We start from the raw sequence: 27751 nt of genomic DNA, 5'->3' as shown, positions 1-27751 counted from the left end.
GAGATACAAACTGCACCCTCACATTTTATGTATGGTAAATATTAAATGCATTCAAACGGCCCAGATGGAGCCGACAACGAATATATAAAGAGAACAGAGCTGACGGGAGAGCTAGTGACAGACTTGGCGAAGTTAGGAAGTATAGACGTGTGACTACGTCCGGTTTTCAAAATAAGGTGTTTACAAAGGGAACTGTATATACAAAATACATATAGTATGGAAATAAGATTGATTGGATTGGAAGAAGTATAAATCATTACATGTCCCATATAAATTAAAAAGAAAATATCACTAATTTGTGGGGGAAATGTCTTTATTCTTTGACTTTTGGGTTGCTGGAAAAAAATTTAATAAATAATTCCTGACAATGACTGATATATTTGACTTCAGGACATCTCTGACTACATACACGCTGAATATCAAACATTTTTACCGTATCAATTTAGATATTTTCCAAAGTAAAAGTCCCTAGAAGTGTATGATTCAACTTTTTCCCATGGTCTAAAGTTAACAAAAATCGCAGTAAATCGTAATATTGAATCGCAATACTTAAAAATCACAATACATATCAAATGAGTGGATTTGCAACATAAAGCAACCCTAGTCTTTAACTGCTTGTTTCGTTCTTTCTCTACATGTTTTTACATGGCAGCCTGTTTGTCTATTTTATCTGGTTGTTTGTTTTAGCAAAGACTTCATTGATCCTATCGTGTACTGTCGCTCACTCAAAGAGCTTGCACTATCCGCAAATCCATTTCAAATCCCGTGCTCCCTATTACCTCTGTATGCATCAGTGTGTGTATTTGCTTTTAACTTGTGTGCGTATGCTGTACTACTGTACTACTGTACAGCATACGCACAATAAATACTGACATTCTGAAAAATACATTGTACTGAAGATTTCATAAATGTGCAACAGTGAAGAGAAGAACCCACATGCACTGGCATTTACTGTGGGCACAGTGTGTCTGGGGAATTCCATTTTTTTCTTAATCGCTGTGTGTTATGATGTGACCCGACTCGACATTTTGTTGATCTGTGTGTCCCTATGTCACTGTTTGTTAGTCACTCACGTTTGTAGACAAAAGAGTTTAATGTTACATGGTCAGACTCCAGCAACTGTTATCCAATCCTCTTGGTTGTATCCACACACAGTTCAAGACTTACATGCACTGTTGACCCCAGGTTTAACCTATCCAAACACAACTTTAACTCTCCGTCTGTCCCCGAATACTCACATTGGATTTCTCCAGATATTTGTTGAGCTGGTGCACCTGTTACCTAACAGATTACATGTTTTGTTTTGTTTTATTGCTATTTTTCCTTTCCCCCCAAAAGATCGACTCTATTTCCCGTTCCCTCTGTTTTTCTTTTTGCCTGTTTGACAGCAGGTGCTGTGAATCTTAAATTGTTTTGGGTTTTCCATGGAGATTTGGGAGCTCCAAGCTTTACACAGCACCACATTTCTCACCCAGCTGCTGTGGTTTGAAGTATTGCTGTGTGTAGTCTGTACTACCCTCTACACATAAAACATTTTGATATTCATAATCATAGGTCTGATGAATTAATAAGTAATTATCGCTGTTAATGTGGAGACAGCTGTAATAATACCCTTCGGCAAGTGTCACCGGGCTGCCAGTGAACTGAAATACTGTCGCCTGAACTGCAAACATGTACAGTTATTTTTAGGCCATTTTCTGTATTGATATTCCTCAAAGTGTAATTTATTTTTGGATTTTCTTTTGAGTATCTGTTTCAGTGAAATGCATAACACTGTATGTCTCCTACAATCTCTGCTACAAATGCTAGCTTGTTTATGTAGTTTGTGTCTCAAGGGGCATATTTACCAATATTCATTTCCTCATGCCTAGAACATGATATTATATTAGGAATTTCTGAGTGCAGCTTAAGATAACCGCTATAATACAGTGGGACTACATGGGCCACAGTGTAATTATAATCACTATTATTAACCTGTAGCCTCAGTGCAGGGCTCTCCCTCAAGAATGGAAGAACAGTGCTACACCATCATTTTCCACCATAACACCATCATGTGTTGAATGCGTATTGCTGTGCATATTATGTTGGCATGCAATATAGAAACTCTGTAATATATACATTGATGGCATCACCTCACATAGAAATACAGACTGGGTTGAGTTATCCATCCTTCACTGTTATTACAGGGATTTCCGTAGAGTATAGAATAGTCCGTGGTCAGTTTATGTTTTAGGGCAGTCAAACATTATTCCGGAGGGAAACAGTGTTATTAACAATTACAGGAAATGCTATGACAGCATCATTAGTAAGTATGTATTCCAATGATGGAGTTAAAAGGGAGTCTCCTCGTGGGTCTTCTCTCGCCTTTTTCCATTTGCATTACTCCTCTCCAGTGAGGGTATGCTAGCCTTGGTAGTCTGTTAGTAGCCTCCCAGTGGCCCACTAGCATTTTTCTCATCTTTTATAGTTATTCTTAGCCTCATCTCAGAGTACGATAGCTGGGCAGACATGACAGCAGTGCCCATGCAGGGGTTATTTAATGGGGGGAGAGAGAAATGAAGGTTGGAGAATGAGAATAAGATGAGCAAGGGATGGAGAAAGAAAGTAAACTGTAGTGGATCTCAGAGCATAGCCAGGTTCATTATGTGGCTTGCTAACGGGCTAACGGGCTTCCTGTCAAAGTGGAGTACAGCACTGACCTCAGGGCTACAGCGTGACATGTACAGCCATAAAGATGACCCCTATCCAAGAGCCTGACACTCAGAAGCTTCCCAAGGAGGTTGCATGCTTGCTAGGAGCAGTTGTCCCACTACACATCTAACACATATTATGTAATGTATTGACTCTCTAAAGCACAAGAAATGTCTCTGTTTACCTTTTTCAGTCTCTTCTCTTTTGATATAAAATGTAAAATTCTTCATTTACATTTTGTACACGAACAATCAACAACCCCAGAAGCCATTAGCTGATTCATACCAAAAGTTATCCGCACTTTAATATAGAAAGTCAGTCTTCAAAGATTTATTAAGAAGATGTTCATTTCGAAGTGGCAGCTATCTTATTTTTTGAGTATATGAGTCCAATGTCTTGTATGTGCTTGCTGATTGCGCATATGGGGCGTAAACATTGTTGGGTCAACTAGTTCTAAGCCCTTAAAATAGTCTGTATGTTGTATATTGCAGTATGTACTGCAAGTCTTCATCTCTCCTTTCTCCCAACAGAGGTATATTGTTTTTCATGTTCTTTTCATTTTCTTCCCTTTTATAAATTAAAACTCTGGAGTAAGTTGGACTGTACTGGTAAACCTGTATAACTGATGCAACTTCTTCTCTCTCTACAGGGCATCAACATAGTGGGGCCCAGTAATGCAGAGCCCCTGCCTCAGCCTCCTAGTCCAGCCATGTACCAGCTGGATATCATCCTGAAGAAAGGGAACAACCTGGCCATCCGAGATCGGACAGGTACGAGCTCGGTTTATTCTTCCTGTTACCTCAACAGCTTTGAGGTTTATGTGTGGAGACGGGGTGGACAGCTTTATCAAGCCTCTTTTTAGCAACACCAAATGAAAGCTATACCCAATCCTGGCCTCTGTCCACTTCTCTCAAATTGCTTTGTCACTGGCACAGGCAGTCCAGCACACAGGCTGCTACCATCTTCAAAGAACTCAACTGTCTTGTGCTTTCATTGTTGTTATATCCTCTATTTGTCCGTTATCTTTAGGTGTCTCCTCACATTTTAATATACGCCTGTTTTTGTCAGAGTAATATTTCTTTTGGCACTATTTTTTTTTCCTCTTTTCACCTCTATTCTTTTTTCTCACGCTTCCCTCCCTCTCTTCTCTCTCTTATCTCTCTCCTCATGTAGGGTTTGATTAAATCACACGTCTCGTCCTCACAGCTCACTCCATTTTCCATGTGTGAAGTGAGATGGAATTACTAGGAATGATGCGGCACATTTCCCGTGCATCTAGGCATGAACAGAATTCAGCTTTGGCTTAAGCTAGAACATTGTCACATTTGGAGCCAAGACGGTTGATACTATGATCTCCTGGTTACTTTTGTGTAACATGAATAAATCAAAGTCTTTCACTTCTCTACCCCAGTGTGATAGGCAGTGTGAACAAGGCTTTTAGTGCTAGACTATACAGTATTGTTTATTATTGTATGCAAACTATACTCTCTCACAACATGCGTGCATTTTGTGATACATAATTCATTTAGTAACTTTAAAGAACCAAAGTTAAAGGACCCAAAGGAAGGCTGAGTGGTACTTCCTAATGGTAGACAGCGGTCAGTGGAGCAGGAGAGGGCATGTTTTTGTAGTGCTATTTCAAGTTGTTCAATTCATTGCACGTACCCGTTTCTCTCATTGTGGGAAGAAATAGAGTTTATCTAAGCTTTGCACCGTTCTGAAAGATATTATCTCATATTAACCCGCTCTGCTAAACAGTATTTTTCTGCTTCTCTGGAGTGATTGTGATTTTAAGTGCAGGATAGATAGCCTTCTGCCCACTGTGGAAAAACTAGCAAGGCCAGAGATTTTCTTGTAAAGTCTCACAGACATTGGTTTGGGATAGTGACGGATGCAGGTGTCTAATTAACGGTTGTGGCAGTCACCATGACAACACATCCGAATAAGCTGCCCTGCTCCCTCCCGTACATTTTTCCTGACTACCTGTCCGCCTGGATAATGAGCAGTGAGGCGCAGAGCTCACCTGTTCTGTCCTGAGTCCATCAAGACAGCTCATTATAGAGACGGAGAGACTGAGACTCAGTCAAATAAGCGAGAATTTTAGTGGATTGAATTTAATATGAGCAATAATGTCTTAATAACAATCAGCGTTGTAACACATGTTTTGTCAAACCGTGTTCAGAGAGGGCTTCTTCTAACTATTAATATGTACAGCAGTTGATCCCAAATCTTGACACGTACTGTCAGGACATTCACATGTTGCTGCTGTCGTACCGCAGGCGAAGAATAAATCGCAGAAGACAGATTTAGGATTGGTGGGATTTCCATTAACCAATCAGTCTAGGCTCCCTTGTCAGAAAAGAGCTGGCTGGTTGAATAAAAGTAGTTTTCTGGGAGAAGCAATTTAGTTCTGGTGTCTATTGATTCACTAAAATCCCAGACATGAATTATAAATGATACAGATGGTTTCCAGTTTCGCCGCAAAACATTTTTAGGAAACATCTTTTCAGAAAAAACTCTGCATTGTGGAATTTCATATTCGTATCCAGTGAACCTGGAAGTGAAACTAAAAATAAATGAGCTGAAACACCAAAGTAACACCTCAACATGCAGACAGGCATGCCCATCACTTCATTACAATATCTCTTTAATCTAGTGTGGCATCAAACAAATTGGCTGGTGTCTGATTTTCAGTCAAGTGCTATATGAGTCGGATATATTAAAGAATGCTGGGATTTACAACCAAACCTTAAAGGGAGGCTTGACTGGACTTGACTTTACACAGGTAGTCTGACACCGCAGCTCTGGTCCATGCATCAAAATGATGTATGCACCCAGAGACAAGGTTGACAAGCCAGACACAAAAGAGGGAGGGGTGCCTCAGTGACGAGGAACCTTTTTGTGCCTGAGCGAGGGAACAAGGGCAAGTTGAAATGGAACAGCCCTCACAGTCAATTAAAGGATCTGTCGCTATAACAAGATGTCTGAGGAGATGCAAGTATGGACCCCTGTAAAAGTGCATAGAAATAATGTGCTTTTAAAGACAGACAGTGGAGGATCAGTAATGTGCCAGACCACTCTCTGTTCTGCTTTCCAAAAGCTTAATCTAATTAAATAGAGCTGATGTCTCTTTATCTATTTTTTTGTTGGAATGAATAAGCTTTTCTATTTTTTTTACTACAACCTGTCCATAATGCAGTTTTGTGAATGAACTGAGAGTGTAAAGCAGAAGATTCACTAACTTTAACCTTACATTTTAATTTCAAACATCATCTAACATCTGTAGACATCATCTGTTTCTTTCCATTACAGCAACTAACCTTTCCCATGCCATGTTGCATTGTGGGATACACTTCATGCTTAAAGCAAGCATTTTATACCTTTACTGAAAAGGAGGATATTACTGCCCTTTTTTTTTATACAAATTTGGGGATTTCCTCCTCAGTTTGAGAGGAGACGATGTCCAGAAGCAAACATTTAAATTTGAACCAAATGCAACCCTGGTGTGTATGTTTTCAGACTCACAGATATGACACCTCTTTTCAAAAGGCTCAGTGTTGTTGTCCCTTCTCAGACTTTTTTGAACACCTTTATGGTCACTTTCTATAACCATAAAGCACTACTAAAAACACGTTTTCATGAATATACAGTAGCTCACCAGCAAGCGCTGTATGTTGTTGACCTATGATAGAATGATACAGTAACATCTTCCAAAATAGATTTTCATCATCATTTCTTATTTTATGAAGCATTTTAAGCTCATGTACCTGAGCATGCAGGTCCTGTCAACTTAAGGCTGTGAGTGTTCAGTGCTGACGGCAGAGGGGGGACATGGGACACAGATATTTGTATAATGATATATTTGTCTTCCAGTATGTCATGTCAATGCCTGCACTATGTGTCACCTTATGATGGTATTATACTGTATTTCACCCTACTGTAGCTTTTACTGAGTGAGAACACTGACAGCTGTGACACATTTCTCACACTGTGCAGAATCATTTGCTTCTACATGAGCAATATTTTGTGTCTTCCCTTATTTCCTTAACAATTAAACATGTTATCTTTGAGTTAAAATTGAAAGTCTTTTAGTGCTGTCTTTACTGTACACACACAAAGTGTGTGTGTGAATATGCATGTATAATTTGTATATGCATCTATCTTCAGGATAGCCTTTGACCATATTATAGGCACCTGTTTATTCTCTGCTTGTCTTCATGTGGTGCTCTGAGGTTGGTTGTTATCTAGCTGAGCCATCACAGGCCACAAACCTCTCATCCTCAGCAGACTGCTTGATAGGAGTAATCACTCGCTCACTTGTCTGGTGTTAAACAAACAAGAGCCATTTGGGAGGTTATTTTGTTGTTGATAAAACCACAATAACTAGCTGGCATTGTCATCAGTCTCTCTCTAGCCTGCACAAATCATTTTACAATTTGTCGCCAGGAGAAACAGCCAACACTTGTCATGGTTTTAATATTAAGACAAGATGACAAAAATAAGCATTGGATATGGATGAATGAAGTAGATGGATGTATTTCACATTTGTTTTAATAAAATACAGCTTGTACAGAAGAAACATCTACCCTGATGGTGTAGTTAATCCTGCCTCTTCATTTTGACCTGCCTCTGATGATATTGTATTGAATTTTAATTGCAGGAAGAGGGACATTAAAAGCAGTGAATGAGAATGAGCAGGAGTGATAGCGACATGATAGCGATTTATTGTTCCAGCCCAGCAAATTCTACCTGTCAAACAACCTTGCTTTGAATTTCACTTTCACATATCTTACATGGGAAAGGCCCTGTTGTGTCCCTAGGGCCCTAACCCTGACTTAGCTGTCATATATGATGAGCTACCAATGGGACATTTTGCAGTTTTGAAGGTGACCTCAGATGAAAACACACTGCCCTCTGTCTCTACTCATAGTTCCCTTTGGGTGAGGTACAACAAGGTGAAGCTCATCTAGTGTATAGCCCGAGACAGAACAGCCACTCCTCCCATCTTGCAATACCTTTTGAGTGTTTGTGTGTGTGTGTGTGTAACAGGATATAGAGGTCTAGAATTTTGACTGAAATGTTCACTTTTAGAGAAAACCGCATGTGAATTTAGTGCTGTTTACAAACCAACCTCAAAGCATGTTGGGCTTTCCCACAAGCACATGAACACAGAGAAAATCTTATAGCTTAAAATGAAAAAACTGTTACTGCTGTCTGCTGATGTGTGTTGAAGGACTCCAGTCCCCAGGTGCTACTCCAAAATCAAGAAATATCTTTCCAGCAGTCAGAGAGGATAAAGTCCCAAAGTTGTTGTACACTTTAATGGTGGGGGCAATGCCCAACAATTCAGTAGTGTGACTGAGTGTGTTTACCGGGAAACTAATAGCTAAGACTTGGATTCAATTTAGTGGCAGACTTTGGTGTTGCTGTATTCAACTTGTAAAGTGAAACACTGTTTTTATGTATTCAACATCTGTTATAGCACCTTTTTAGATTCAGTTTATAAAGCTTAAGAGTTATAGTTACTTAATGATGTGAAGTTTAATGGGCTATATAATCATAAACAAAGATCAACTATAGACGATTTTGCGATGGGATCACACCAGCCGCGATGCCAAATTGGACCAGGGGTGTAAAGTGGGGGGGCCAACACTTCCTACCTCCTTACTTCCGGCATCCTTGCTTGGACCACACCCTTCTTCGAACTCAGCCTTTATGTTGATCTCAACTACACACCTGTAAAGTTTCGGAACTGAATCTTGCACGGTTGTTATGCTATCTTGTTGGCAAAATCTGTCCACAGACCGACAGAAATTTTACTTTATTTAGCGAATGCAAAGTCCTTGAGCCATGCAGTTGCCTCCTGGTCTGCTGTATGGAGGGTGTCTAACCCTCCTTTTAGACTGTGGAGCGGGCAAGCTTCAATGATGTGTTCCATTGTTTGCACCTCTCCACAGGCACACAATGGGCTTGGGCTGCTGCCCCATTTGTGAAGGCTGGCCAAGCAGGGGCCATGTCCGGACCTGAATCTATTAAGAGTTGACCACTGTATCCTTGGCAGGTTGGTGCCAGGGACCTGTTGGGTGGGGGGTGACACCAGATGTTTGTTTGGGACATCCTTGGACTCCCATTCCTTTTCCCAAGCTGATTGGGTGGTGAAGTCGGCTGGTGGGGTATTCTTCCATATCGGTCGTCTAGATGGAAGACGGGCAGTGGGTGGGTTGAAGATGTCTGCATGGATTGGTAGATGGGGAGAGTCTTCGACCTTTTGAAGCATCCTTTGAGTAGATGCTACTCGCCGGATATGTGGGGGGGTTATATTGGATAGGACAGGGAGCCAGGGGAGTGGTGTTGAACGAATAGTCCCGCTTATGATTCGCATGGTTGTGTTGAGCTGGGTGTCCACATGGTGTGTATGGGGTGACCTGGACCAAACAGGGGCACAGTATTCTGCTGCAGAGTAAGCAAGGGCCAGTGCCGAGGTGCGCAATGTGGGGGCTGCTGCCCCCCATTTTGAGCCAGCGAGCTTACAGAGCAGGTTGTTTCTAGTCTTCACCTTAGCTGCCGTTCCTTTCAGGTGTTCCTTGAAGGATAGGGTCCTGTCAAGTGTCACTCCCAGGTAAGTTGGGTTGAGGGCGTGCTTCAGCTTAAGTCCGCTGAGTTGGATATTTAGCTCTGAAGCAGCTTTTGCGTTGTTGAGGTGGAATACACTGGAGACTGTTTTAGCGGGGCTTGGTTTTAGGCGCCAGGTTTTGCAGTACTGGTCCAGCTTTGCGAGGTCTTCCGTGAGCACCTGTTCCAGAGAGTCAAAGTCTGGTGCTTGGGTTGCCAGACAGATGTCATCAGCGTAGATGAATTTACGGGATTTAGTGGTGGGTAGATCATTTGTGTAAAGGTTAAACAGGGTTGGGGCGAGGACTGACCCTTGTGGGAGCCCGTTTGACTGTTTTCTCCATGCACTCTTATTCTGTCCAAGGTGAACTCTGAACCTCCGGTTAGTTAGCAGAGTTTTAATTGTTGCTGTTGCCCAGGCAGGGAGTGCTTTTGTGAGTTTTAGCAGGAGGCCTTTGTGCCAAACAGTATCGTAGGCAGCTGTGAGGTCGAGGAATACTGTTCCTGTCTTCAGTTTGCGCTCGAAACCATTTTCGATGAAGGTGGTTAGGGCCAGTACTTGTTCTCCTGTGCTGCGGCCCTTGCGGAAACCGGCCTGGTCTACGCAAAGAATCTCTTCTACTCCTGGAGATATGCGTTGTAATATAAGGCGTTCTAGGATTTTGAAAGGGACGCAGAGTAGAGAGATTGGGCGGTAGCTTGCTGGTAGTTTGTGGTCTTTATCTTTATCAAAAAGATGAAAATCAGCATTCCCCTGAGCTGCAAATGTTTTGTTTTTTTTCATCTGCGGAGACAAACTTTTTTGCTTTGCAATTATTTATCATAATTGTTTGTTGAAAGATGACCTTCTTTTTAAGCTTCTTTGCCATTGTGTTGTAAATGTAAAACATCTTGATCATGAATTAATTCGTTTTTGGGGATTTCTAACAGTAATTATGGTTCCCGTCATGATGTGGGCTATTTGATTGATCTCTCCTTGCAGCTTTTCTATTCTTACCTTCATGTTACTCACCCTAGCCACATGAAATTCTCCATTTACAAATTCATACACCTTTCTAAATATGGGGCATGGGATGGAGAGTTATCGGCTTTTAGATTGTCATATCTCTAGCGAATTAGCAGATGAATCAAATGAATGACAGACTAGCAATAGGTGTATAAGTGGCTGTTTATCCCCACAACTGATGTGAAAGAAGCTCCACACAATATATTTCTGGAGACTTAATATTTAATACAATTTTATGAATTTTAGTCTAAATGTATTAAATGATTGCTAGTCCTTACCCATCCCTACGGTTGCGTGTGCCTGGCATATTCAGTGTTCATTATACAGTACATGTGTGCTCTGTGTGTACATACAGTATATAAAGCACTAATAGTAGTGTAGAGGTTCTAAGACCAATGAGTCTACAGTGAGCCTAATTATCTCGTCTGCCGCACGGCACTTTTTTTAAGAAAACAGTGAGAGAGCCAGAGCTTGACACCACAGTTGGCCTGTCGTCCCTTGTTTTATTTCAAGTCCCCTTCATTGCTTCCTCACCTCCCATGCTCTTCTCCCACATGCTGTGCAGCTCTCTGCTTTGTTTTTGCTTCTGCTCATTCAGCTCAGCTAGTATCAAGCAAGAGATCTCACTGTTACGGTATCTCCCGCTTTGCATTTTAATTACAGCAAGATCATGTTGCACATTAATGAAGGTTCATTTTGGGTAAATATCAGCAAAAGACATGAAAGTAAACTCCCGTCTGCATAAAACAGCAAGAGGCAGAGGCATGCATGTGTGAGATTGTGTGTAATTGCAATGAGTCAGGCTCTCGATCCATCTGTCAGCATCCCATGATGGAGTTTCTTGTCTTTAACAGCCAATACATCCTCTTGAGCAGATTGCATTCTGGGTAATGGGAAATCCCAGAGCTGCAACCATCCGTCAGTCCTGACATTGCACATAGGCTAGCAGCTCGCACTCACATATACACTCACATTCGCAGCCACACACAGCTCCCACAATCTGAGCATGAGGCGGTTCCTGGTTTGCAGCTCGAGCATGACTGAGAGTTTTATGGGCAGCTTTACTACATTTCTCTCCTCTCCTGTTCTCACATCTCATGTCAAGCATCAGTGAGCCTCCTTCATGGTGTGGTTCTTAATAGCAGCTTTTTTGACAGGTAATGTGTTGGCCAACTCTGTATAGATCCTCCTGCACTCTATATCAGTGAAGAAGTAAACGCCCAGAGGAAGGAAAAGTTCAGAACGACCACTAGATTTTAAGGTCAATACTATTGTCTTATAATGGAATTCAGTTTCCTCCTTTAGTGATAGTTGGGGACAATTTTCCTTCCTTCATTCCCAGGGTGAGACTGTTTTTTATGTCAGTGTGTAGTTAAAACGTTTGTGCAGAGTTGTCAGAGAGATCAACCTAATTTTGCTCAATCACTGAATGTCTTTGGGCTCATCATTCTGTAAGCAGCTGGTTGCAAAAAAATATACTGGAAAATATATCACTTATCTCCGAAGCTGGGTTTAATACTTGTTATCCGTAAGATGTTTTTTTTTTTTAAATCACAGAATTATAACAGTTTTATAATAGACATTTTTTTCAGGGCACACTCACACAATCATTTTAAAGCACAGGTTCAACTAATAACTTGAAAATGGTTCACTTCCATTCCATTAGATTAATAGGACCCTGGAATGTGAACATCTAAATGTATTGTAGTAGTTGTAATATTATTACACTTGTGCTTTTCCCATTATGGTATTTCAAAATGTCTGCAGTGAAAAAGATCTATTATTTGGAACTTCTGCTCTTACCGCCAAGGCTTCATGCATAAAGAGTAAATGTATCGGTTTAATATCGTCCAGGGTTTCCATTAGTGAACTGACTTGCGGAGGTGTTTTGCTCTGCTCTGAAGGTTAATGATATATTTCATAAAAGTTTAATGATTTCTTTGATTTTTGCAGTGGTGGTATTTATTTATTTTTTTCAGGAAAGGCGCCACGCCTCCGGTCTAATTTGCTGCAGGAAACCCTGCTGCTATTTGATATATCCGTTACTGCCAAAGTTAGCAAGTACAGTGTATGTGTGAAGAAGTTATTTGACCAGCCACCAATCTCTGAAAAGAAGTTTAAACTCTATTTCACTACACGTGAGTGGAGCTGTCAGAGATCTTCTTGACATTTGATAAGTCATCTATCATGAACTGAACATATTGTATATTGTATTATTTTCTGTGGTAGTCGATCATAGAATCAACTTCATTTTCTTATATTTGTAATTTGTACAAATGGGTCGTTTATTGGTGCACTGACACAGCACTGATTTCATACTAACATTATACATTATTGATGGCTTTCTAATCCTATCAGCATGCGGTTTGTCATCCATATTCATTGTTTTTTAATACACAAAATGTCGTCCGTAAGTCTCAACTCCACAATGCTTCACTCCAGTTCAAATAATATTTCCCATATTTAACCAATAAGACATTATGTTTGTGTTTTTATCTAATGCTTAGTTGGATTAAGTGTGAGTAGCGCTGCCCCTGCTGTTTCACTCAGTGTGTTTTAATGCCTTTGTGATGCGTGTTGTGAGAAGGATTAGCTGTCTGTTTTTGTTTTTATGACTACTTGTTAAAGTAATTTTAAAGGAATAAACATACCACCACCTAGGGCCTGTTTTAGTGCAGTAGCCTAATGTAATACCCAAAGCAGTGAATTCATCTATTTTCATGGAGTATGATACTTATTTTTAGAAACATGATATCACACTGTCCTCTTCAGAAATGTAATTACCTGCTCATATATTATCAGTTAATAATTCAGGACCGTTTGTCTGCCCTGTGCTGACACAGAAAGCTATTGATCATGAATGTATAATGAGTAGCTACAGATTAATGATGAAAATGAGGAAGCAGAATAATGACTTGTTCCACACATCAGTATGTAGCCATTCAACAAAAAAGAGCTTTTTATTTTAGAAGTGTGCGGCTAATCACAACTCTGCATCATCATTATCGTCTTTCACCCTGCAGTCAGTGAGAAGCACCGTTCATTAGCTTATTACAGGCCTTGACCAAGATAGGTGTTAAGTTTGAACATGACCTTTTCTTCATATTATGCCTTTTTAACTGCAGCAGAAGCCTCTTCTCCCCAGCATTCATATGTCAGAACTGTCTGCTCTCCCTCCCAATGTCTCAGACAGACAGGAGTCGTCCTTTTGTTTTTCCTGAATTTTTTATACAAGGTCGAAGCTTCATGTCCGACTTTACTGTCAGGAGTTCTGTCTGTTTTATTGCCCTGCTGCCTTTCAGAACAACGAGCTAGGCAGGTGTGTGGCCTAGCATGTGTTTGTTTGTTTGTGTGACTGAAAGTGCTAATGACCAAGTGCATCAAACCTTTGCACATGTGTGCTTATGTATATGTGTGAAGAAGATGGCGATTGTGTAATGAGAAGTGAGAAAGTTATAGTGGTGCTTTTGTTTTGTCAATGGAATGACCACTTCTGTGTGTGTGAGTGCATCAGTGTGCAATAACTGCCACACACACACACACACACACACACACACACACAGGCACAAAGTTTTTCATCTCCTTTCATGACTTCCTCCTTGTGTGTTCGATGTAAATCAATTCTCAGTTATTGCTCCGGGGTTTGTTTGGAGCATTTGGAGGCCACTTGCAGGCCCTTGGGCCACTGCTTACTCACAGAGCAGCACTGGCATTTAAATGAAAGCATTAGACTTTGATGAACTTTTGTTTTTTCAGCCTGCCCCTATAATGACTGTTACATCACAGCTTCAACTGCTGGAGCTGATAGTTTTGAAGTTTTCTGAATCCCAAATTGGCTTATAGAAAAAACAAACAAAAACAAATTAAATGAGGTCTTAAATGAGGAAATTTTCACAAATAAAGAGAAACAAAATCCCTATACTATACTACATACTATGCTACAGTACTACATGTTGCTATAAAGCTGTTGTTGTATCTACCCTTAATGTGAAGTGTGTTGAAACACTACAAAGAACCTATATAGTGGTTGGAGACACTGCATTCTCCGTAATTAAGAAACATTTGTCTGGCGCCGGTCATTTAACGGCCAAGCGGTGTCTGATTTCATCACTTTTAATGTATTTACATTCATGTTTCCTGGTCTGTCAATTCTCTGCATACCAAAAACAACAAGCTGATAATTGTGACACTAGATACTCCATCATTTTTGCCATGTTGATGTTGCAAATCTTATTTTCATTTCACCCTGAGGCAAATCGTGCTTCTTCTTCTCTAGCAGGCTGTTGGATGATATGGTGTGAATATGTCAATGCCATAACTTTCACTAAGTACCTATGACAGCAAATAAATCAACTGGAAGTTAGTGGTATAAGCTTTATAATGTGATTTAATATAGACAGCTGGAGGGTAGTGAAAGAGAAATGGAATATGGTGAGACGGGGAAATAAAGGAGGTTGTGGTACACTATGAAGAAGGAAAAGATGGAGAGGAAAGTAGAAAGCAGCAAAATAAGTTGATTTGACAATTGCAGTAAAGCTCAAGAGTTAAATTGACAACAGAAAATGTGTTTTTGAAGACATCAAAAAAATCTAATGCAGATCAAAAATAACTAAATGAGACGGCTTTACTTATGCATGTCCTTTTGAGTGTATGGATACACACTGCCTCCCATTGGTAACGGCTGGTATGTTATGAATGAGACAGAAGTGTCTGCACTTCATTACTGCACGCTTCAGTGAAATATGATGATACGTATTGCTACATTTGCAATATGGGAATGCACTGATAGGCCTGTTTACGTTCTGGACTGGAGAAACTCATTGATGATCACTTTGTTCATGAATATTACAGAAAATCCCAGGAATTAGTATCAACATGTATTAGTGTGATGTGTCTTACTGTCTTTATAGGTGTTAGTAGGTTGCTGTTTTTTTTAATACAGGACCTTGTTAGCTACTCTTTTGCTTCAATTAATGTGTCGAGGTTAATAAAAGAGGATTGTCCGATTGCATGAAGTGAAAATGAGAAACAATATGGATTGGTATGCATATGAAATGTTTGACCATACACATTTGAGGTATTTACACTTGAACTGCAGAGTTTGAGTTATAGGTTGAACTTTAACATTTGTGTTTCTAAATCACAATTTAAAATGTTTTTTTGCTCTTGTATTAAATGACCATTCACACTTTGATAGTAGTCTTTGGTAGTGGTGGTGGCTGTTGTTTACATTTAGATCACAGATGGTGCTTTTAAGCTTGCTGTTGTTGCGTTCTCAGGTGTCTGGCGGGGCAGCCTGGCTTACTGGCAGACAGACACTGAGCAGTGTTTTAATGGCCGCTGCCCATTAGGTGTTCAGTAGGGATATATGTGTGGTGGATCATGTTTTCAACTGGCTGTCAGGAAGACAGAGGGCAGCTATCAAAAACAAGTCTATCAGGGGCTTTTAGATCTGCCTATGCGCCACACCCAAGGCAAAATTACCTGCTGAGTGCGCCACTGGGTCCTCTCACAAACACATTTACTTCTCCTCCCAGCTGCTATTACAGTGTTTAGTGGTTGGTTTTAATAGCATCATAAAGGATGAATAGATTAACACCTTGATATGAACCACTCAGTCGATCTCTTTGTGTCCTTGCCAATTTCTCGTCACTCACTCACTTTCCCACTCTCCCACCCTCCAGTCTATGAACCCAGGGAGTTACTCTTGAAAGGAGGATTAGGGAGTTAACCTCGTCTTTTATGTCAAAATTCAGGGAAATCCTGGATTTTTGGTGCCAAGACCTGGGCTCACAGAAAAGTTCCCATCACAGATATGTTACCATTAAAGGGACTGTTTGTAACTTCCTACACGTATAAATCACCCGGGTCGGTTTCCCATGCGCGCTCGCATATGCGCGCTCGTGCGTGGCTACACTGTTCAGACAAGACTCCAACACAAACTACACGGAAGCACCAAAACCGCAAAGTTCTATCCAGTGAAGCCCGTCTTGCAAAACAGTGTTGGTCGTAGTACGCGGGGGAGACCGTAGCATTGGTCTGCAGGGCCGGAGTCACTGCTGTGCTCTGCTCCTCTGCCTGCTTGCCTTCACTCAGCTCGCTCCACCTCACGTGCATGCGCTTACACTACATACTGCAGAAGATTTAGTTTAGCTCTGAGAATATCTAGTGAATGTACAGTAGACATTTATGCAGAAATAACTGCTGCAGCTCCTCCAGACCAACAGAGGTTTCCAGTGTCTTGTGAAGTGACGGGGCTCCGCAGCGAGAAACGTTATTTTCTCTGACCGGGTGTCGGTGTCTCCCTCCGGCCGCGGTCGGGAGGCTGAAGCAGGAAAAGCCAACACTAGGATCAGCAGTGATTCATGGAGAGACCTTCGTCTTTCGTCTGGTCAGCTAACATTACTGCTAAGCAGCTGAAATATAGAGTGATATTGTGGTTTTACCTGACGTGTGTTGTCCTCACGGTTTTGAGCGATGCTTGTTCATGTCTATTTAGAGCGAGCAAGCGCGAGCCCAACGCTGACTTTCATTGACTTAACGGCCACATGTGACGCTGTTAACAAGCATTTCTGATTCTTACAAACAGTCCCTTTAAGGGTGTAAGAAAATATCGATACACATGAGTATCGCAATATTATGTTTGCGATAAACACTGTATCGTTTTTTAATAAACCTTTTAAAACTCTGATTGCCCGCTGGTGGACCTGGCCTCTATTCTGTCTTTCGGAGGTTGTAGCGGGCTCAGTTTTCACGTCATACTTGCATGTCACAAAGGAGACTAAATAACGCTCCACAGTTATGCTACATTTTGGTGAGGAAAAACTGGCATGGCCATTTTCAAAGGTGTCAAAGGTTTTCTAGCCGGAATTTATTGTAAACAAACATTGTGATTGGTTCTATTCAGACAGTCAGAATTTCTGTAACATTGCAAACATTAAACCACTGCCGTTTACTTTTAAATGTATGGTTGAATCTTCTGAAACCCACTTACAAGCTTTTCAAATCTTCTTTTGTGAATTGGATTTTACTTCATACATTTAGCCCACACGCCTCACCAGTAATGTCACTCAACTGTAGAAAGACAGAAAATCGCTTTGTGTTCCCCTCATGGCTGTTCTTCAGCCCCTGCCCTTTGCCAGTTCATCACTGTGTGACACATCGACTCCTTTTACCCAGGTCCTTATACTCAGCACTTCCATTTCACAGCCTTCTGCCTGCCTGGTGGACAAACAACCAGGGTACACCAATCCATCACACCTACAGTCTTTAACCCCAACTGGTTTTAGGCATTCTCGTCAACCATTATTCATTCTTCTAAAGTTTATTGATCTTATAATACCTTTTTCGTAGTGACCTCTCCACCCACCAGCCCCTATGTGGGACATGCAATCACTTTCTTTCTTTATGGACTTTACCCAACTGTCGGAAATACTTTTAGAAATATACGATATAAATGTCATATATGGTGGTTGATTCCTAAGAAAGCAGCTCTGCGATCACTCTTCTGTGCTCTACCCACGCTCACTCATATTCAGCCACCACCCACCTACACCACCAACCTTTTCCATTTCATACTTCTCAGCCTGCGTGTGTTTATGGCACCATAAAGCTGGCACTGTGGCATACAGAGACTCTGAGCCAGTGATGTGTGTCTGGGGAATATCGACCCGGTGTGACACACATAGAGAGAGACAGATAGACAGAAAGGGAGTTGCTGTAGTTTTAGAGATAAGTGGATTTTGCCTCCATAATGAGGTAAGGGACCACTTCTCTTTAGTCTTGTCATTAGATAGTTCATGAAGTATCACCTCATGTACACAATACAGCACTTATTTTACAAGAAAATACATTCCTTTTTATTCACATAATTCTGCGTTGTCTTTTGTATTGACTCAGTTATGCTACACAGTAATGCCTTCTCAGACATTTCTCGCTGTGCATCTTTGCACATTCTTTTTTTCTCATCCTGTCACCCGTGTCCTCTCGCTGCACTTCTCCTGCAGTGTTATGTCAAAGGCAGCGGTGTGTAAAAAGGGTGTATACTGTATGTGTGTGTGAGGGTGTGTTTATCTCCGCTGGTGTGCATCAGAGTGTTTTAATGTGAAGCAATATTTTCCTAGCAGGCCCATGTTAGGGCATATTTTTCCAATCTCACAATAAAGCTTGCTGTCAGCATGTCAGTCAGTCTGCAGTTTTTACTCAGACAAAGCTGATTTGATGCTTTAATGTTTAATGTTATTAATGACACTCTTTTATCAGACTCAAATGACCTGATTATTGAGTATATTGTGCATTTGAATACTATATACAATAATATACAATACACAAAATATTCTATGATTGTCTATATAAACATTTACTTTTCATCATCACAACCATGTTTTCGCTCACATCTCTTGTAATGACAAAATAACCCATATTAGTCTTGCCATTAGCCTCTTCACTGCCTCTAATAAGCATCAGTAAAGTCATTCATGTAAGTAAAGTCATTCATGTAAGTCAGGTATTTGAACTTGCTCTCTTGCTAATGAGAGAACATGACTCCATGTTGATCTGATGAGACGTGTACAAACACTGAGAGAGCTCAGCTGTTTATCAACTAGTATCCTCGCTGTCAGCCTCGTCTACGACACAGCCTCGTCTACAGAAACAGGGCAGATTATCATAATAGGTAAACAATACACATCGGGATGATGGATGCTTTTGGTTTTCACTTATGGTATATATTGTGCTGTACAGTAGATTTTACATGTTCACTTACATTCCTGTTTTGTCCAAGAGATCCTGGCAGAAAGGATGAACCTCAGGCACGCAGTGAGAATTGTTTGATCATAGGATTCCCTTATCTCCCTTGCTATTTGCTTGGTAATCACTTTGGTCACAGTTGATGATAACATGGCACTGATTTGAGACATATTCAGCACAACCAAACAGATCAGTTCAGGGTACCATTTCACTGGAAGTTTCGGCTCAACATCCTTACAGTTAGATGTAATAAACACTGGAAGGAGTGATGGTCAGGAGGATGTGATGAAAGGCTTTCGTTGAGATTCTTTGATTATATAATGTGCCTCCTTGTACTCAGTGTGTCCACGCAAATTATGTTTTCAGAGAAAATATGCCTACTCTTCACTTCCTGTGACTTGCATTTACATTAGTTTTAATGGTATTTTGAAATATATATGCTACAATTTGAAAGGTTAGCCAACCCTCTATTACTATATGCATCACCTACTAATATCACATTCAGTGTCTAGCTCTCTCTTTTGAAATATTATGGTCACTCTGTCGGCACCACACTGTGAAAGAAGAAACACATTACTTTATATAACTATATATATCTATATCTATATCCTGTAAGTCCTGATCAGGTCCCTTTGGCCACTTTATCTAAATCAGGATGTGAACAGATTGCCAAACCAGTAAACCTGATTATCTCCTGCACAAACACAAACTCTGAATGCGAACGCTGCATTGTTGTGATACTTCCCATGTCGGTGTTGTTGCTTGTCATTTTTATTCAGATGCAGTAAACATATGAACTTGTGTGTCTGATGGAAAAAAATCCACTAGTGATACATATTGAAATGTATCCTCTGGCCTGACTGTCATTGATGCTGTATTTAATTTAATTTATTTTACTTCATGGCCTCCATATTCTTTTGATTGACCCTGTCCTTTGTTTTTATAGTGCATTACTGTCTGCTCTCTGTCTTAGTTTTTGTAGTCTGTCAAACCAATTGATTCTGAAATTAATGGACCTAAGGTAATAGGATTATAGAATAAAGCAGAAATGGGATGGACAGGAGGATCAATGCCCATTTATCGGGGTAATAAAATGTAGATTTAGAATTATATAGCTTAATCTTTCCTCTTGGCATACATAGAGAATAAATTAAAGACCCCTAGCCTGTTTGTTTTTCATTTATCTCACAGAGTACACTGTATGTGTGTGTATTATAGGTCTAAGTATGTACAGTATTTGTGTGTTTACATATAAAATATTGTTAGTTTGTGCACTTTTTTTAGGTTGTAAGCCTATGTTTGTAGCCATGCAATCACAATTAAAGTTTATTAATACATATTTTAAAAAAAAGATTAGTTTTACAGTACAGTATTCATTCATCTGGCACTACAGAATAACACAAAAATAAATCAATGTCGCCACCTAGTGGTCAAATAGAGGCACTGTATAGGACGTGTGAGTCAAAGCACCCAGCATCAGCTTTAAATACTGGTACTCATATGACCCACAATAGAGCATGAGTCACATGACATGCCTGATTCTCTCCTCAGGCCTTCAGAGCAGCGTGTACACCCATCTTTGTGTCTCTGTGTTTTAAAAATAATTTTAGGGGGAACAAAAGACGTATTTTCTCGTGAGTACTCAGCACCAAAGAAGTTATAATAGAATAACTGATAGGAAATAAATGAATAAACTGTGCAATGCTCTCTGTACTTGGAAACACAATCATTCAATATCTCAAAAAATATACTATGCATTTTTTTCCTCAAATACTATTTAGTATGATAATTGAATTATCAACAGTTTAGTTCAACAGTTTGAGTGTTTTTGACACTGAAGTAACTATTACTATTACTAACTGATACTACCATTTGACCAGTGACATTGGCTGAAGAAGGGGATCTGATTACACGTTCAATTTGACCCTTTTCCATACAGATAGTTAGATAGGCAGCATAAACCATAATTTTGGTGTTACTCCTTTTAATCCTGTTGCTTAACGGTATTTCTCTGTGTTTGCTGTCTTTCCCTGTAGGGACCAGTGACCCCTATGTGAAGTTTAAGATTGCAGGGAAGGAAGTGTTCAGGAGTAAGACCATCCATAAGAACCTCAACCCGGTGTGGGACGAGAGAGTAAGCATTCTGGTGGAAACCCTGAAGGACCCGCTATACGTCAAGGTACAGCAGATAAGTCCTGTAATGTCATCCTGCTGTGATATAAATTGCTGTTGTTGTATTTTGGATGACTTTTAAGACATGAACTCACTATGCAAGCTTCCTTTTTATGCCAGGTATGACAAATCAATGTGACAGATAACATTTGCAATGTTGGGTTGAGGATCCTCTGTTGACAGTTGCTGTATATTGTCTCTTTGTAGGTTTTTGACTATGACTTTGGACTTCAGGATGATTTCATGGGTTCATCATACCTCCACCTGGAGTCACTGGAACATCAGAGGTCTCTTTGTCTCTTTTGTCTTCTCTTTTTTAATATTATTTCCTTCTCTTCTTTCCACTAACACCGCACACACCCTCAATCTCTTCATAACATCTATTTTCTTGACACACACCCTCTCCAAGCATCTTTCCTTGCTGCTTGATGCTGTTGTTGTGATCAAACATCTGTTGTCTCCCTCTAGTGGCAGTTTTTGGTAACTCACCTCAAACCCCCTGAAGCACAACAGGGTTACATACAATTTTGATTGTACTCTATATGAAGAAGTATTTAATACCAAAAGTCCATCATTTATTTTATGTGAAGTAGAAATACTGCCATCTGTGGCAGTGTAATCACTGTATCATCTGTAAACTTCACGTGTGCCATCTCTTTTGTGCCATCCATCACTTGTGAGTAGGTGTCATATTTTTCACTATGAATTTTTTGCACACCCACGCAGGTGTTTTCAATTACTTTGGCTGATTACACCTCCTGTCAGGTGGAAGTCGGGTCAGCCATGCTGGGAATAGATTTTTTTCACAGCATATATTTGGACTTGAAATAGCAGGAAAAGTTTTGTTAGTAACATTAACGATGGCACATTAACGATTTTAGTCACATTTGAAAAATACATTACTCTGTATATTTCCATTGAGACGTCTTTTCCAAAAGTGGAGATCATCGCTGCTCATCAGAACTGGATTAGTCTTGCTGATGTAACCAAACACTGAACAGCATCATAAAACATTCATAACCTTTGTATTTGCTTAGTGTTAATACCTTTATTTAAAGGCCTGTCAGTCAACTTGGAAGTGATAGCAGGTTACAATCTTGTGTCTTGAGTTTTTTGTGGAGGGCGCCTATTTTGTTTACATTCCGATTAGGGATTGTGACGTTAAAATTGATCAGAATTGTCAATGGAACTACCAGTACACACACTGCTGACTGCATCGCTGCCGCATCGCGCAGAGCCGGTGCAGAGAGTACAATGAGAGCATATCTATGGTGGCAGAGAAGGGTTGAACGAATGCAAAAGCCATTACACGAATGCAAAAAAAAGTGTCTTTTGCATTTGTGCTGTGGCTTTTGCATTTGGGTTGTTGCTTTTGCACTTGTGTTTTGACTTTTGCATTTGTGCTGTGGCTTTTGCATTTGTGCTGTGAATTTTGCATTTGTATTGTGTCTTTTGCATTCGTTCAACCCTTCTCAGCCACTGTACGTAATTGTTGTGTGAGATGTACGAGTGAAAAACACGTCTGATACACTTGCAGTCTAGGGGTCAGCCAATTGTGGGTTGTATTCATTCAATCAAACATTACAGCAGCGGTTGTTACAGACCCACCTGGCGGAGATCTGCACTCTTCTACTCTAGTTATCATCGTAACTCACTGAAAACAGCAAGAATGGCAGCTAAGGAGAGAGGAAGAAAGCAGAATGTGTAGTCGTCAGCATGCTTTGTACCTTATCTCTCCACCAGCGTTGAGTCAGACCTGAAGTGATTAAATATATGTGTCTACTTTATGTTAAGATGGATGGGGTGTTCGTATAATGCATGCATTCATTTATATACACACGTGGAATCCATGTACTCTATGCATATGAATGTAAGCACTTACAGTATAGGTAACACTTTCTACAATGCATTATAATCTGTTTATAGCACTGTATAGTTATAAGCACTCATCAATATCAATAATGATTTATAACAATAATCATAACACATTATAAAGCACTTTATCTTGACTTATAAGGTCAAGTATCATAATACTTCATAATTGCTGATGTTTCTTTTTGCAAGGATCATAGTGTATTATAATTCCCATAGTTGTAACACATTATAATCTTTTTATATTGCATTATATTACATTAGATGCAGATTATAACCTAATAAAAGTATGTTTATAATGCATTATAAACATGGGCCTCATAGAAAGTTACCCATTTTGATGTGGTTTACTGTGCTACTGTAGAACACTGGATGTGACGCTGGACCTGAAAGACCCACAGTATCCAGAAAACAACCTGGGCAGCTTGGACCTGGCTGTAACTCTGTCACCGAAGGAGGGAGACATGAGGGATGCTGTAAGAAAACTATGAATTTTCAATCAGATTACTCATTCATCTATCTCTCTTCCTGCACACACTACATTTCCTCCTCATTCAGGGGTATCATTCCTTTCTATATTACTTGCCCCGCTGTACATAACCTTTGATACATCACACCAAAATAAGGAATAATATGCCTGATATACTGTGGCCAAATAGAACTCATGAAGACCTAACTTCAGCTTAATTGCTTTTCAGAAAAAACAAACAAGTCAATATAATGAGTTTTATAATATTCACACTTGAAGTTCAGCAACAGTGTTATTCCAGGTCAATGAACGGTTTCTCCATACATCAGAAGGCATGCTGTGTTGAGCTGGAATGTGCTGGCTTCATTCAGTATCAGTTACTGGAAACTCTTCAACTCAGCAAATTACATATGCATAAACACAAGTGTAATTAATATGTTCTGTTGAAAAGTTCCATGTTCAAAGAGCACTGGATTCTCTTTCCTAATTATGTTGGCTCGTGCCTCTGCGGACATGCTCAATGTTTCAGAGTTGCATTTATTTCTGTTCAATTATTTGTTTGGTTAATTGGACCCCTGCATGCTCGATTCGGAACAAGGCAGAGTCATAGGGGAAATATTTTATTCCTTTTGATCTGATGTCTTAATTCTGCTGCTTATTTAGTACTGTAGTTCAGAGAGTCCACATTTGACAGAACAAATAAACTCTATTTAGGTTAAGCATCATTTTGGATTTCTCCAACTGTGAAGAAAATGAGTACAAGGTTACACTAGTACATTCTGGATGACTCTCTCTGTTGCCATCTAGTGGTATGAAAGGGTAAGGGAAAATACAAAACATGAATCTTCTTTTAAATTAATCCTTTATTGAACTACTAATAATCTAATAAGTTCATGAGTGTTGGGTGAACAAGAGGGAATTGTGAGTTATTTGAACCTTTTGCATTGATGATTACATTTAACTCTAATAAGCAAAATTTATCTCAAAAATAAATTGAAGCCAAAGTTTAAGACATGCGGCAAGATCTTCAACAAAATCTCCTGCACTTTTGAGGACATGTCCGTAATCCTCACCCTTATGTATATTTACTGTTGTGTAGAGTAGTACATTGATTACAGTACAGTGATTCTCCATTACTGGACCCAAACAAAGAAGTAAAAACTAAGCAAACCAAACAAGAAAGCAGCTCCCAGTCCCAGTTCTAATCCTGTCTTTCTTTGGGTCTAGAAATGGAAATGACATTTGTGAAAGTATCAAGTGTAAAAATAATGGTTATACTGTATTAGAGGCACAAACTGCAGCTGTGTGTGTGTGTGTGTATATTAGTGCATGTCTGCATATGCAAATACTTCATAACACCACATGACAAGTAAGAGCGCTTCTTATACACTCCTTGCTACGTGCATGAATGACAGCCCCCCTGCACCAGGCCAGGGCTAACATCTGAACTTCATATACCCCATGCCCTTTAACCTCTGACCCTGCAGCTCTAAGGGGGGTACAGTGGGGTGGCGCTCTGTAACAGCTTTGTCTCATTTACAGACCATGCTTTTGAGAAGGAACTGGAAACGATCTAGTAAGGTAAACTAAAACAGCATGTAACTCCCCCACCCACACAACTTCCGACTGTACTGTAACCCCACTACCGACCGCACTGCACCTCACCTATCCTGCACTCTTCACTTGTGTCCTGGTACATGGATGGAGTCTCCCTGGCCCTCTCCCTTCCTCCCTCCTTTTCCTCCTTCCACAGTGGTATTAGCAGCTTTTCTTTCTTTATCAGTTCTTGAGTTCTCATTGTCATTAGCTTATTTTCCACAAGCTGCAATATACCACCCGCTATTTACATCACCTGAGGGGATGTAAACATTTTTTTTGGGGAATGCAAGTGTGATTAAGCCTAAAGGTGAGCTGTATTTACATGTGTGAAGGCAAGTCATAAGTCATATAAATATACACCAAGGCTGGAAGTAATGCACTACAATTACTGCAATTGTTGTAAGTGATTTTTTTTATTTCACTTTTTGGATTATGTTTACATATTTAGTGTTATAACAGCTACAATCTGGACACTGGAGCCATTTACAGTGAAATCATGGTATATTTTCCCTGACAATTAAAATAATCTATATATTATCTATCTATATTGAACTTTAAATTATGCAGTGATATATTCGTGCTTCTTCCACTTTTGATCTGCACAGTGTATTGCAGCTGCTGTGTGAGAAAATAAAGCAATTGATTTGTTTTTAGGGGTTTTAAAGGAGTCCTGTGCAACAAATCAACTTTGGAATAAGAAAGTTTGATTGTTGACTGCGTGGCCTGATTCTAGGACACTCTTAGACCCCTTTGCATCAAGTGCAAATCTTTGATGTTCACATTGTTTTGAGTTGTCATCTTGCCATACATAAGAGACTGCTACCTTTTGGTATTATTTTTTTGTGATTCTCATTGGCTGTCGGGTTGAACAGAAAGCATGCTGGTCGAAGTTCTGCTTTTCTTTATTGGTTCATGCATGAGTCACTTTACCTTGTTTTTCAGTCAAATACAGTACTATTAGTATCAGGGGCGCTTTTGTGAACACACCTGGGTGTATTCACAGCTTTGTTTGCCCATGTGTCACTTTTATTAAGGTACTTCGTTTGTTATCTTTTCCTCTTTTGTGATTGAGAAGGAAACAAGGCTGAATCTGGAAACTTTTAGTCGATCTCCTAAATCACAGCTAGAGGAACCGAATGTTTCCTTAACTAACAGTGAAAAGTTTGATATCCTACCAAGAGACACAGAAACACATTTTAAGTGTGTTGGTCAGAGCTGGGCAGACGTCCTGCTGTATCGTGCTTCCCCAAACTGAGCCTTTGAAGGCTCCAAACTGGGCCACCCCGCATGTGACTCGGGAATTAGCTCAAACACTGACTAACCAGCTAATGTGCTACCCCACCGAAAAAAAGGCGCTGCTCCTGAGTGCCTCCCTGGCTCCGCGCTCGACTGCATACAAGTACATGGTTATTTTTACACAACCACTTCTTTTTAATGAAGCATCTATGAGTGTTGAACCCACAGCAGAAAGATGCTATTCAAGAAGTCGTTTGAGATAATGATTATGAGTCAGATGCATATTAAATCCAGGTCTCTCTGACTTTACCACGAGGCAAAATGCTTATTTTGGTACTTCAAACGTTTTTTTATTCTTCCAAAGGGCTGACAAAAGTTATGTGCAAGGCTGTATTAGTTCTTAAACTGAATGTTACTATCTCTTATAAGAATTTCAGCCTCCGAACATCTTCTGTGCATGATCTCTCTCCTGCTGTGCTCTGGCAGAGAGACGTGGATTCCCAATCCAAATAGCCCATGGTTTTCTGTAACAAGAAATATGTAGCAACAAAACAAGGAAACAATTAGGGTTGTGCTCGAGTAGGACATAACAGCGACCTCTCATCATTAGCATACAGTGTGTTAGCAGCAAGTGAACAGGAGAAATGAAAGATGTGGGAGTTGCAGTATGGGAGGTTGGCTGTATTGCAGGGAGCCATTCGCATTGTTTAATGTCTGGAGAATGGAAATTAAGAGGCTCCGTCTCCAGATCAAAGGCCTGCACTTGCGAGGCAGGGTTTGTTCAGAGTTTAATGAAATTCACCCGCAAAACAAAAGCTATGCTAATAAATTCTCCCTAACGAGGAAGGAGGAGAGGGAAAGGCATAAAGAGAAGGAGGGAGAGAAAGAGAGAGAGAGAGAGAGGGGTGTATTTGTTTGACAAATAAATACCCTGCTCTTTGTTTTAGTGAAGGATACTGACATGATTCAAAGAGAGGTTAAATAGGCCTGTAAGTGCTGAGAAAACTGTTGGAAAAAAAACTTAAAATATGGAGAATCATCAATCTGAATTTGCAGCGCTGTCAACTTACAGTGCAGCCAGATGGAATAAGAAATTTACAGTTACACTGGAACAGCATCTCAGTGGTCTGCCCGTTTTGGATACAACAGTCTACAAATCACTCGCCTAGAATCTCAGTAAACATTCAAAGGTTACAGTGCATGTTTTTCCGTTTCTTTCACTTGATTAAAGTGGGATGCTACGTTTTGTAATTGAAAGTGATGTTCAGGCATGTCAGGTGAGCTCACACGTCAGGGGTAAATTGTGTAGAATTATCTCATTTTGTGTTTTAAGTCTTATCTTGTGT

The 27751-nt window shown here is 40.1% G+C and overlaps 1 protein-coding gene across 8 annotated transcripts in view; it reads left to right on the top strand.

The window, feature by feature from the left end:
• mctp1a (multiple C2 domains, transmembrane 1a) overlaps window positions 1-27751 on the top strand; it is a 138707-nt gene that overhangs the window by 47245 nt on the left and 63711 nt on the right. For 6 of the 8 annotated variants that reach the window (XM_074638275.1, XM_074638274.1, XM_074638272.1 and 3 more), the window contains exons 2-6: window positions 3341-3461; window positions 21094-21236; window positions 21437-21516; window positions 23466-23577; window positions 25113-25151. In XM_074638275.1, the coding sequence (XP_074494376.1) occupies window positions 3341-3461; window positions 21094-21236; window positions 21437-21516; window positions 23466-23577; window positions 25113-25151 (495 nt within the window). The remainder of the gene's footprint in view (window positions 1-3340; window positions 3462-21093; window positions 21237-21436; window positions 21517-23465; window positions 23578-25112; window positions 25152-27751) is intronic. The other 2 variants (XM_074638276.1, XM_074638273.1) reach the window with 1 other exon arrangement.

The sequence above is a fragment of the Sebastes fasciatus genome, chromosome 6 (genome assembly GCF_043250625.1).
Source record: "Sebastes fasciatus isolate fSebFas1 chromosome 6, fSebFas1.pri, whole genome shotgun sequence".
Classification (NCBI taxonomy): Eukaryota; Metazoa; Chordata; class Actinopteri; order Perciformes; family Sebastidae; genus Sebastes; species Sebastes fasciatus.
Note: the sequence above shows the minus strand (reverse complement) of the source record. Positions and strands in the feature narration are given on the sequence as shown.